At 42.7% G+C, this 13140-nt stretch overlaps 1 protein-coding gene across 2 annotated transcripts; it reads right to left on the minus strand.

Annotated features, from left to right (window-relative positions):
• Window positions 1-296: 296 nt before the first annotated feature.
• On the minus strand, window positions 297-6989 carry LOC133926894 (NAC domain-containing protein 75-like). Of its 2 annotated transcripts, none has more exons than XR_009911202.1 (6): window positions 6661-6989; window positions 6357-6540; window positions 5046-5593; window positions 3288-3557; window positions 3057-3162; window positions 297-1032 (listed from the first exon to the last, which is right to left on the minus strand). XR_009911202.1 is itself a non-coding variant. In XM_062373054.1 (6 exons), the coding sequence occupies exons 1-6, from the start codon at window positions 6805-6807 to the stop codon at window positions 949-951; spliced, it is 1335 nt and encodes a 444-aa protein (XP_062229038.1). In that variant the 5' UTR covers window positions 6808-6989; the 3' UTR covers window positions 297-948. The 2 variants fall into 2 exon arrangements, 1 of the variants encoding a protein (XP_062229038.1); XM_062373054.1 differs by having other exon boundaries at window positions 3057-3158.
• Between the last annotated feature and the right edge of the window lie 6151 nt (window positions 6990-13140).

The following is a 13140-nucleotide window of genomic DNA, read 5'->3' on the forward strand; positions in this document are numbered from 1 at the left end:
GCTTTTCTTCTTTTGCATGGGACCGAATCACAAAACAATATGGTACCATTTATCCCCTCTCGTGCATGCAACTGAGGAGATTTTGGAACCTAACATATTCCTATGGAAAAGGAATATTTTGGAATATAAAGCCATCACCGTACCCTGCAATCTTTGCATCTTGCACCAGGGAATATTTCTTGAAAAAACAAATTGTGCATCTTTTCAAAAACTACAAAAAGGATTCAGAGATGTACAGTTAACAAATACACCAACTACATAAAAAACAAATATTGCCTTTTCAAATGGGCCTCCAGTTTCATTCTTTCCCCAAATGTTAGCTTCTTAATTTGCTCGATATATATACGAGAAAAAGAAAATGATCTGTACAATTAACCAATTAAACAATTACAATCAGGAAAGCAACGAATTGTATAATGGTGTATCGATTCCTGATTATTAGACTATAACAACAGTTTGACGAAAAAGGTAGAAGGACGATGATTACAGTAATGATTTGCATCGATCGCTGTGCACAACCGACGACTAAACTGACCGTTCTCTTGTGACGTCACCTTTGGTTTATGTCACTAACTTTTCTTTTCCCGATTCCCCCTTTTGCTTTTCCACCAATATCATGTTTATCTCTTTAGACATGTAAATTTGAGCCCTCAAATAAAACTTCCATCCCGTTATCCAGATGCATTGGTTGAAGAGAAAGAAACATGAGAGAGAAGCTGGGTTTGGAGACAGAGAGAGAGAATAAAAAGCTCGGTTTAGATTGTGTTGCTATAACTTTGCCTTGCTTGTTTCCTGGATGTCCTGCTAACCTTTGTGCTTTTAGCCTCCTTGTAGCCTATGGTATACTGATCATATCATGGGAGTGATGATGGTGCCAGGGCCTTGGTTTGCGTTTGGTTGCCTCTCCCAAGATTTGCTAATACTCAAGGTGGCAGAGGTGTTGCTCTTCTATGCATGATGATCCTGGCTGTCAGATGGCCAGAAGGATGGGTACTGCCATTCTGTGCTCTCTTTATTACCTCCTGATGTTTCCTGAACGAAAAAAGGAAAATAATTAGAAATGATATTACACAGATGGGAGGTTCGACTTCTTCGGAGAAGGAAAAAAAGGAGAAAAAAAACTAAGTTAATTTCCCAATTCATTATATTTTGATATGAAGATCTATGATGCAATTGCCTCGACAAATTAATGCATATAGCAAGACTTTTCAATCAAAGAAAACTGTTGTTCCTGATGTGTGTGCTCTAACTAATTCGTTTTAACCAACTTTTAGTGAGTATATAGGTTGGTATATACTCTATTAGGCTGACAAAAAGTGAAACTTTGGAAATCGACATGGTCCCTAAAATGAAACTTTGACTAGTTGGTTTCATTATTGTTTGATTGTAAAAACAAGTAATTTTTATATTTATGAAAACATTGTTCTTTTCATTTGTGTGAATTATGAAATCACTTATTCAGACAAATGTACATATATAATTTATGTATGTTCAATCACTACTACAAAAAGTGCCTTCACTACTGTCGGCTCTAAAGTGGCCTTTACTGCCGGTTTTGCATCTGGCAGTGATTGATCGGCAGTGAAAGTCACGCCCAATCACTGCCGGTTGTACAACCGGCAGTGAAAGTGGTTTCGGGAGCCAACGAGCCAAATTGGCTGCCACAACCACTAGCTCGCTCCACCGCCACTATCGCGCTGGCTTGGCCTTGCTCCACCCTACACAACAAAACGTGGTGGCATGAAGTCCACTGCCATAGCACACACAGTCACACCCGCCCTACATGACGAAGACCGTCGCGAATGAGAGGCAACAGATGACGTTGAGTGCTGGCCGGAGCTCCTCACTACAGAAGGAGCAGTACTCGAGCGTGTCGCCGCCGTCGTTCTTGACGTTGACCACGAGCACAGACGGCGCCATGCTAAAGATCTCGACGGCCACAACGAGCCACCCCTTGGGCCTGCCGCACTCCACGCCCTTGAGATGGACGTCGTGGGCGCTGCTCTTTGTCACCCGCATCTGCCCACCGTTGCAGGCCACCAGCTCCATCGCTCTTGGTCACCTGCATCCCCCCATCGCTGCTGCCACACCCTGTCAACCGCCCCATCCTTGGACCCACGATGACAGTGACACCGATGAAGATAAGGGTTTGGGCGCCCTTGGACCCGCTACCCTTGGGTTAGTCGCACGACGCGCCAGCCTCCAGATCCCCATTGTCGTCCTTGCCGCTGCCGTCGCCCGCTATCTCTGCCCCTAGCGAGATCCATGGCCGGATCCCCGCTGGATCACGCCGTGGGGAGGCCGGTGGGGGGAGGAGATCAGGAGGAGGAGGAGTTGTGCGGGCAGTGGGGTGGGAGAGGGAGGAGAGAGATACAGAGAAAGAGAGCGAGGGAGGTAGAGATAGTGGCCACACATTGAGAGAGAGAGAGGGGGGAGTTGAAGCCAGACGTGAGTATTGTGAGCCAAAATTGGATTGATGTCAGATTTTGGGTCTGGATGACTTTTCATTGCCGGTTAGAATTAACAACCGGCAGTGATACTATTACTGCCAGTTTTTAATATGAGCTAGTATTGAAAAGTCATTATCATTGCCGGTTTTTTTAGAACCAACAGTGATACCTATTTTTTTACAAACTGATAGTGATACCATTATCACTATCGATTTTTTGCGATCCGACAATGATAGGCCAACATATAAGACCTATTATGTAGTAGTGAATCCAAATATTTATAAAGACACTGATAGCCAACGATCAAAAGTTTGACTAGATTTATCCTAAAACATCGCATTTCTCTAACTGAGGGTAGTATTACAGTTATACTAGTTTTGACGAATTGCTGGCCAATTTGCACTTCATCGACTTTGCTAGAGACAGCATCACTTCCTTTCCGGAAGGAGTTTCATGGTAGAGTTTTAAATGGTAGTGTAATGGAGAGAAGTGGCACAAGAAACAAGAAGACAAAAATACTATTGATGTAGTAGGGTCAAATTAGTAATTCCTACTTCAGATCGAACTACACTTTCATCAATGTGAGCCATTGATGTGTGTGCTTACCCCTCTTTTGGACCTCCTTGAAGTGCAGTTCATGATCACCTCTTCAAGCCCAGAAGTAGACCGTCCATCAAACTTCTGAGGTTGGTGTGGCCGTCCGTCCTCCTAACTCATGTTATCAAAAATCAAATTGAATGGTAAGACTAATTACAATAAAAACAATAAGATTATTAGTATATAAAGAATATAACATTGATCATGAAAGTATATATGATGCAAATTAACTACAGCTACCTGCTGATGACGATAATTCACGGCATGATATGGCTCTTGCGATTGTAGTGTGATGGAACCATGGTGAACCACCGGTGGCAGAGTGATCAACGTGGTGACGGGATCTGGCGGCGCGCTGATGTGGAATGCTGCCGCAGCTGCGGCCATGTGCTGCTGATCCTGGTCGGCGTATTGATGCTGTAGATCATGCTCCTGGTGAATGTTTTGATGCCCTGTATGCACTTCCTCGTCAACCCTAGCCTGAACCAAACTTGTTGCTCCCATGCCCACCTGTGTGTATTTTGTGTATGTCGATTACTTGCACAGTGTAATCAGTAGTTTTTAAGTAATACTATGTCCGATTACAAATACAAGATGCTTCAGTCGTTATTGAGACTACCATGAATCCTAATCAGAGAAAAGACCGGATTCAAGAAAAACCAAAGGTCACTAAGATTTCCTATACCATGGTAACCGAATATATAACTCAGACCGATAACCATTTTCAATTTTTTTGAATTTTGTTTGTCACATGAAGTTGACTACAAGTTGAGCTAATTTGTAAAGATATTCTTCTCTGACCGTACGATCTTAAGTAGTGTTGCTTGCTTTTTGTACAAAAATAACGCCAACGTACAGCACTATTGCATTTGGTAGTACTTGTATAGAGTTGTCTAGTCATTTCAACACAACAAATCACATGAAAATAATAGGTTACTCTGCATTGCATGTTGGTCAGAGACACCCATCAATTTAGGTAAGACCTCAAGTTCTCAACCCTAGCTTTGCTGCAGAAATTTCTCGCCCTACCATTCATTGATCAGACTAAGCTGAAAGCACATTTGCCCAAACAAAAACATCTTATCCTATTCCTACCAAAATACTTCAACGATCAGGAAAACGTAACCTTCATCTAAAATCATTAGATATATACAAGTTATTATAGTCCAAAAAATATAGGGGATGTGTATGTCCCATTTTAAATGCACTAAGTGTAGTGTGTCTCCAACAATACATATCACATATGCTATAAGGCTATCCATATTAGATTTTTTGTTTATATAGAGGAAAGAATAATGAGGAGAGATAAAAGCTAGATAACTAACTAGTAGATAGTTCACTCATTTAATTTATTGATCTTGCAGTCTATAAATTGTACATGAGCATGTACTAATTTTATAGAAAATACTACATTTAAGTTATTGGAGAGTTTGTTCATAGTATTATCTATTGATGATATATACAACTCTTATAAATAGCAGTTATCTATACTGTTGGAGACACTATAAAGGCATTAGTTTTAAGACTTTATCATAGTTTGACGTTCTAAGATTGATGTAGATGAGATTTTATGACGTCTTTGGTTTTCTTAGGAGATGGTATATAGCAACTATCTATACGGTTGAAAGCTTGAATATTAAATGGCTCCAAAAGGGTCAAACACCAAAATAATCAACATTTACAGAATACGATAAAAGACCGGAATCCCAAGCTAATGTAAGACTAGTTAAACTCGTAACCAATAAGGAACCGACGTGTGGCTGATTAGTAAGAGGGTCCTTGTGCCCTGGCCCACACCCATATTTAAATCCTATGATTCGACGACCCCAGTGCTTACTAGCGAGTCACTTGTGCTCTCTTTTATGAATAGGCAAAGCGCATGCCCTTGTTACAAGGAAAAGAACTCACAACCAAAGAGGGAGCTGGGCCTTTTAAAATGCCATGGTAGGGCTAGCATGCATCCGAGAAAGAAAAAAAAACGAAACAAATCAGACTCACCTCCTCGAAGCTGCTCCTGAACTGCGCGAAGCTGAACTCGCCAATGCCGGGGCCGCCCGGGAACACCGCGCCGATATCGGATGAGGCCACCATGGGCGCCGCCGCAAGGTCAGTAGTCCCATCCACGGTGTCAGAGGAGGCGGCGGAGGGTTCCGCCGCGACGCCGCACTGCCTCGGCTGCGTTTGGAAGAAGATCTTGGACACGACGAGCTCGCCCTCGCGCTCCTCCTCGTTATCGCCGAGGTGGTACTGGTGCATCACCCAGTTGGTCTTCTCCGGCTTGCGGTGCTTGCCGAAGTTGGTGTAGAGCACCAGGATCTTCTTGCACCCCCGATGCTGGCCGCCCACCACCACCGGCCGCGTCTTACCGGTCTTGTGCCACCGCGTCTCGCTCCGCTGCTGCTGCTGCTGCGTCTTCGCGGCGGTTGCGGAGGACGAGGAGGAGGCGGCGGCATGCGGCTGGATCTTGCGGCGCTTGCGCGTCCCGGTGGTGTAGGCTTTGGACGGCCGGTGGAAGAAGTGCCTGCTCAGGCCATCCTTGGTCAAACCTGCATGGCCATGGATGTCAGCATGAGGAGGTGCATTAATACACCTGCAGTATCAGAGCTGCCCAATGACAGATGTCTGTTTGGTTGTTTCACTTTGGGAAAGGGGAGAAGAGAGAGGAGTGATGATGCAAGCGGCCATTGGCCTGTTGGGGGATATAACAACCTTGATAGGAGGACAAAACCTAACTTTGGAACATAAGGGCAGATCTCATATCACATTTCATGAGAGAGAGAGAGAGAGAGAGAGAGAGAGAGAGAGAGAGAGAGAGATGTGCACAACAACATTAATGTCGTACATGCAGATGCAGTACTGGAAAACTTGGGTGTGCAATCTTTTCTTTAATACAGTGCAGTGTATGAATTTGCAAATCTACACCATTAATACCTAAAAATATCTACACAGTTAGTATTGTTTTTTATAAATAAGAAATATATTTGTATCATAAATAAAAATATACGTGTATCAAGATATTAATTAAAACAAATGAAGGAATACCAATGAGAAAAAGGACAATACTTGAGCCAAAACAAATTAAAAAGGAAAGGAAACTGAAACTACTGTAAAAACTGAAGCTGGAAAAGAAACAGAAAGTGCAAAAAACCAAAACAAAACAATTGTATCCTAAAAAAGGGAAGAGGAAGATTCTCTCAGGAAAGAGAGAGGGGAACAAGAAAACAATACCCCTCTTGAAGACATAAAAAACGCTAGCCATCACAACATATGCTGAGATCCATTACTGCGCATCAATTTAGCTAAATTCACCTGGCAATTTCTCAGGATGGGTGTAGCAGATGCCGTCCTCCCCCTCAATGGTGGGTATGAACTCGTCGATCAACCGGTGCGACGGCGCCGCCGCGACGTCGGGCCGGACCTTCGCCTCCAGGTGCTCAATCAGCTCCTGATCCGTCGGGTCGAACTTCACCCCGGACGGAAGCCCCACCCAGTCCTACATGCACCCATGCATCCAGACACAACATGCAAAGCTTATCAATCAACAACTCCATGGCACATATCTACACAAAAAACCTAACAAAGTTGTCACCAGTCATGTCTATAAGTGATGTACCAGCAGCCGGTCGATCTTGTAGCCGCACCGCGGGCAGCAGCTAGACTCCGACATGTACTTCCGGTGCTCCTGGATCCTCGAGCCGATGAGGCGGTGCCTGCTGTAGTCGCCGCTGCCGCCGGTTGCTGCCGTTGCTGCACCGTCCATCGTTGCTTTCAATTCTTCTCGCTGCGCAGAGTACAATAGCAGGCTTCCTTACCTTCTCAGGCTGTGCGTATGATCACATGTACAGGATTTCGCAAGGCCGGAGGAGGAAGATGGGGCGAAGGAGAGAGGGGAGAGGAAAGGAGAGAAGAAGATGAGGGTGATGGGGGTTTTTGAGGAAGTAATTAACAAAGATCTGGAGACAGGAATTCCATGTGTCGATCGCTTTAACGGAAGAGATAGATAGAGAATGGAAAAAGGTCACCCATGTACACACGAAACACCTTTGGACACACGCTAAACCTTGCTGTCCCTCCCTCCGTCAGCCTATATCTCTAGAGAGGGATCAGGAGGGGACGTCCACAATTCTAATACTCGCGAGGTTATAAATAACAGTGATATAATGACGATAAAATATTGTTCTAGTACTCACAAGTTGTAAAATAGCAGCGTATGATGGCGTGACGCGATGCAGTTCTAATACTCACAAGATTATAAATAGCAGTGAATTGATGGCGATACGATGCTATATAGCGTATAAAGAAATATCATATACGGTGACTTCTCATGATTTATCATGTGAACTGTCGTTATATCGTGCGATAGTGCGAACAATTATATCGCCTATATATCATCTAATTGGGTCAGGATTTGTTTGGCAGAGCTCACAGAGCAGTTTCTATAGTAAAATCAGGGGAGCTTTGTCACAGTAGTTTTCATATTTGTAGCTTCCTGAATAGAATCCTTGAAATGAACTAAATGCTGGGAGCTGAAAAAAGTAGCTTCTCCTGATTCATTTCTCACACAGAATCACTTTCTTCATAAAGTTTACCTTAGAGAATCACTTTTAGCTATAAAATTATTTTCCTCAGAGAATCAGTCCCTCTAGAGAATTTAGATCAGAGAAACTCTACCAAATAGACCCTCAATTTTATAAACCTTTTGGCCCACAAAAGCTCATGATCCCAAGCCACATCTTCCCTCCACCAACTCTCTTGTTGAAGTTTCAACCCTTCTCTAGCATGAGATTAACTATTTAAGTTAATCCTCCATGGTGGGTTCCTGTTCCCGTTAATAAAATCAAAGTTTGCTCGTCATGCTCTAGCAATAATAATTATTGTGCTATATAAAATTATGCAAAAAAAAAATGGTGCAAAAAATTATTGTACCCCAGCACCCCAAATGTCACCATATGCTATCTACAGTCTTGAGTAGTCAGTTAAGACATACCTTAATAGATATACGATAAAGCTACACTACACCATTTTTACCTACTGTGATATGTCGGGAAAGATTAGGTATTGCGGACATATTATTTGTCGGCAACTGTGTATACGAATGGAAAATTAATTGTATGCATACATAATATTTCTTAGTCTCAGATTTGCTAAATTTAGGATGTTTTAAAGAGCACTGCAATATTAGTTATTAAAGAAAGTATTGTGCAGTTTCCGCAAAGGTTGTTGAAATTGTATTATACTTGAAGCATACAATGTTATGGGTACAATTTGAACACACATATTGTTGGTCATTATTAAGAAACTAAATTAAAATATACATTGGTTTGTATGTGATGAGTCATTGACAATGTTGGATTTGAAATGATTTTGGTTGGCATGAGCTTGTGTGTGTGACCTTATTTATGGTTAACCAAAGTTTGAATTGGAATTATACATCATCGGAACATCCAGTGTGTGATTTTTTTTACCACACCGGATAGTCTGGTGTCACGGTGAAGTGAGCACCAGAGTACTTTCAATACTGAAGCAGAAATAGAAGCAAACATCGGATGGTCCGGTGATGGACTTTGAGAGCGCCATAGTATTTTCTGCAGAGAGGAGATTTTTGGCGCTAAATTTGATTATGTACGCCGAATAGTCCGATGCTAAGATTGTGAACACCGGAGAATGCCCCAGACCTTTTGTTGCAGAGAGGTTGTAAAAGGGTGGTTCGGTGGATTGGCACACACTAGATTATCCGGTGATGGACATGAGATCACTGGAAGCTTTCACCGGACCTTTTGTTACAGAGCAATTTTTTTTGGAACAGATAGTGTTACACTCACTGGACAGTCTGGTGTTCAGGAGAAGAACAAACCGGAACATCCGGTGTTCACAGTTTCTGTAAAATATACTCTGAGTTGAAGTTTTTGATTTTGGGCTAACCTGGAGATGTTTTGGAGTTTAAAGAAATGTGTTTGGTTGTCTCATGGTGTGCATGTGACCGATGCAACTTGGTGGTCGACGGCGGTGACCGGGGCTAAGCAGGTGCTTGGTGCCGGACGATCAAGAAGGCTGGGCGGAGTCAAGGGTGATCCTAGCTGTACATGTGGAGGTCAAGTAAAGCATGAAACAGAGGATGAAGACGACGTGTTGACAAAGTCAAGTGAAAGGGAAGTGATAAGGCGGCCCGAGGGATCAGGTTCGGGAGAGACTTGCCGGTTGTCAGGATCGCAAGACGGAGTATACGTGTCGACATCAAAGCGCTTGCTTATGGTGTAAGCAAGTGGCGAGTCATGCTTTGAGAAATGTACAGAGGGTTTCACGGTTTGGCCTTAAAATTGTGGGAGAACTGGAAGAATATGTGCCACCATCATGAAGCTTGCATCGAGGCGAAACTAAGTTGTGAAGGCGTCGCGGCCATCCAATTAATGGAAAATAAAATAGACCAAAATACCCTCGGTGGTAGGTAGGAGTGTACTACAAGATAGGAGTATTTTGGGAAAAAGTTAGAAAACTTAGGAGTCAAGTTTTTTAGGCTTATAAATAGAGGAGTAGGACTATAGGAGAGGATGAATCAGCCACTGGAGCCTATTATGTCACTCATTTGAGAGCTTAGCGCTAGGGTTTTATAGGAGAGGAATGATGAGTATTTAGCCTATGTATTATGTGAGAGTTTTGAGTGAAAAATATTTGTAATCCGTCTAAAATAGGGCTGATCTCTTTGAGTAATGAAGTTTATATTTTTACATATGCTTGAATTCTCCTCATTCTATTTTTCCTCTATTGGTTCCTTGCAAGTTTGCAAGTTTTCAATCTTTTGTTGTGATTTTCGTTTTGGTTTTTGGGCTAAATTTTCAGCATCTTATGAAGTCATTCTTCTTGTTGCTAGAAGCATAAAAATCACATACGAGTGTATACTCATAGGTCTTGAACTCCTTTGCCTCTAGATCAACAATTTGGAGAATTTCTTTAACCGATGACCTTATCTTTGACTTCTGAATCTTTCTTCTCAAGTTCCAAACCTTGTGTAGGGATGAGTTATGAATTGATTTGCTGTGGAACTTAGTGTTCGATTCCAACCATGAGACGCACCTTTGATTGGATCTTCAAGTTTGGTTTTTGAATTCTTTGAGTTTTTGTTCTGTTCTAGACAGATCTTTTGGGTCGAGCTCTGTGTTCCCGCTGTGTTTCTATATTTTGTGTTACGCTTTGTTCTTGAGGTGTGTTGGGTCACAAAATAGGAGAAGGCTATCTATTTCAAAAGAAATTTGTTGAGGCGCCTATTCACCCCCCCAACCTGCTTTAGTCGTCATTCTTGGTCCTGCAATTGGTTTCAGAGCCGGTTTGATCACTTGTTGACCTCAACCGGCTTTGTGATTCGTAGGCTATATGGAGAGAAGTGGGAAGATTTCGCTGTTTGATGGCTGTTATATTTTGTACTAGAAGGTGCGCATGGAGGCTTATCTTTTAAGTCAAGGAAGTGCAATATGGGAAGTAGTTGATTCTAACTTCGAGATCCCTATTGCTCACATGACTCAGGTTCAAATCGAATAGTATGAGGCTAATGACAAGGCTAAAAATATTTTATTTACTAGCTCGAGTTGGAATTAGTTTGACAAGGTCCAGCACCTCTGTACTATTCAGAAGATCTAGAATACTTTGTGTGTCTTTCATGAAGGCACTAATTAGATTAAGGCCAGACGCTAAAGCACATACAACCAAGAATACCAAATGTTTGTGCAAGGCCCCGCGATGTCTTTAGAAGTGATGTTTGCTCGCTTTGATGAGATTGTTAGCAATCTTCGATCAAATGGTGTTTTACCCTATTCTGATCACGTGAGAGCAATCAAGTTTCTCTATGCTCTTGACCACAGTATATGAGAAATGAAGATCTCGAGCATTGAAGAGTCTCCAAGTTACGACATGTTGACTTGTGATAAGCTCTTCAGCAAGCTCAAGTCCACCGAGATAACCAAGGCGGCTCGGATCGGTCTCAAAAATCCCCTGTCTCAGAACATGACGTTGGTTTCTGGACCTGGTGGTGGAAATCAGTCTGCAGCTGGCTTTTCTTATGCTAACACTTCATCGAGTGGATTTCCTTTGTCTTCCTTGATTTCTATCACAGAGGAGTAGGTTGATTTCTATCACAGAGGAGCAGGTGGACACGCTGGATGATGAGGACCTTACACTAATTGTGAAGAAGTTCACCCGCTTCTATAACAATCATGGAGACCAGAGGAGGGGTGATTCTCGTGCCTGCTTTGAGTGTGGTGATACTACCCACTTCAAGGTGAACTGCCCCAAGCTCAATAAGAGGGAGGACGGTGACCACAACTACAACAAGCACAAGAAGAAGAACAAGAAGCCCTTCTTCAAGAAGAACAATGACAAGATGGCCAAGAAGGCAGCCAAGGCAGCTTCTAGGGTGTTCATGGCAGCTCTCAGCGACATTGACACCTCTTCTAGTGAAGAGGAGAGATCGGAGGAGGATGAATCACAAGCAAAGAACAAGAAGAAGGCCAAGGACTTCATCGGCCTCTGTTTTATGGTGGACGACAACAACGACGACAGCGACCCTGAGCTAGGTCCTTCCAAGGTATTGCCTTCCTACGACCAACTTTCCATCCAATTCGATACCGTGAATAATGCTCTCATTAGTCAGGATAGGTTACTTAAGAAAGCTATACGTGTGCTGAAGGATCTTAGGATTAAGTATGAGTCTGCCTCTACTGAACTTGCATTGCTTAGGTCTAGGTCAGATGTTGAGGAGTGTGAGAGTTGCCTGATTATCATGGCTGAACTTGCCAAGCTTCGTAATATGCATGCTCAAGTTATTAGTTGGCTTGAGAGTGTCGAGAAGAAGCTTGTTGAGGAGGAGTCTAGGTCTACTCTCTTATATGCTTATAAGAATTTCCTTTTGCTTGCAAAGGATGTTGAACTGAAAGACAAGCGCATGAAGAAGCTAGAGTCTAGATTGGAGAGTGCTGGGAGTTCTAAGGATGTGCAGCTAAATTGTTCCACATGCACCATCTTTCAGGACAAACTTAGGTGGGTTAGAGGGTAAGTTCAAAAGATTTTGACTGAGAATGAGTACCTCCTTTCTCTTATGGAGAAGTGTTCAGAGGACAAAGGGAAAATAAATTTGATCTTGGGCGAGATCAAGATGTGTGCTGACAAGGTGGGTTTGGCTCTTCGGTTAGATTTTGAGAGGGTGGCTTACAGTGTAGAGAGTAAGACTGTGTTCATCACACCTACTACCCTAGAAGCTGAGAAGTCCAAAATCAATGCGACACCACAACCCATCAAGAAACACATTTCTTAACCCACAAAGAAGAAACCCATACCATTCGGGGATGATCGAAAAGGAAGTGTGAAAGTCAAAGGTATGATAAGGGTGAATGAGAGTTTCACTCTCAAGGATGTAGCTTTGGTAGAGCATCTGGAATACAACCTTCTATCTATATCTCAGTTGTTGGATGAGTTTTTGGAAGTGTGTTTCAAACGCGATACTTCTCGAGTTCTCGATTCTTCTGGCATTTTGATATGCAAGATTTCACGAGTTGGGAGAGTTTTTGAGCTAATTTTTCTAAGTCTATTGGTTCTTCTCGTTGATTGATTGCTCAACCTTCTTCTAAGCTTTGAATGTGGCATAGGAGACTAGAGTACATGAGCTTTAATTTGCTTACTCGTTTGAGTGCCCTAGGCTTGATCCGAGGATTGCCCAAGCTCAAGTTTGTGAAGAATCTTATTTGCACTCCTTGTCGGCATGGCAAGATGGTTCCTGCCTCCCAACCTCTAGTCAATCTGGTGATGATTGAACGATTGGGAGAGCTTCTCCATATGGATATTGTTTGTCCTTCTCGGGTTCGTTCGGAGAGTGGGAAGTGGTATGTTCTTATCATTGTTGATGATTTCTCTCGCTACTCTTGGGCCTTATTTCTTGTGAGTAAGGATGAAGTGTTCTCACACTTTCAGAGCTTAGCTTTGAGATTGTTAAAGGAACTCTCTGGTGCATTGAAAGCAATTCGCCCAGTGATAATAGCACCGAGTTCAAGAACTATCTCTTTGATGCTTTCTGTCTTGAGCATGGCATTGAGTATCAGTTTTCTACCTC

This window comes from Phragmites australis, chromosome 8 (genome assembly GCF_958298935.1).
Source record: "Phragmites australis chromosome 8, lpPhrAust1.1, whole genome shotgun sequence".
NCBI classification, from domain to species: Eukaryota; Viridiplantae; Streptophyta; class Magnoliopsida; order Poales; family Poaceae; genus Phragmites; species Phragmites australis.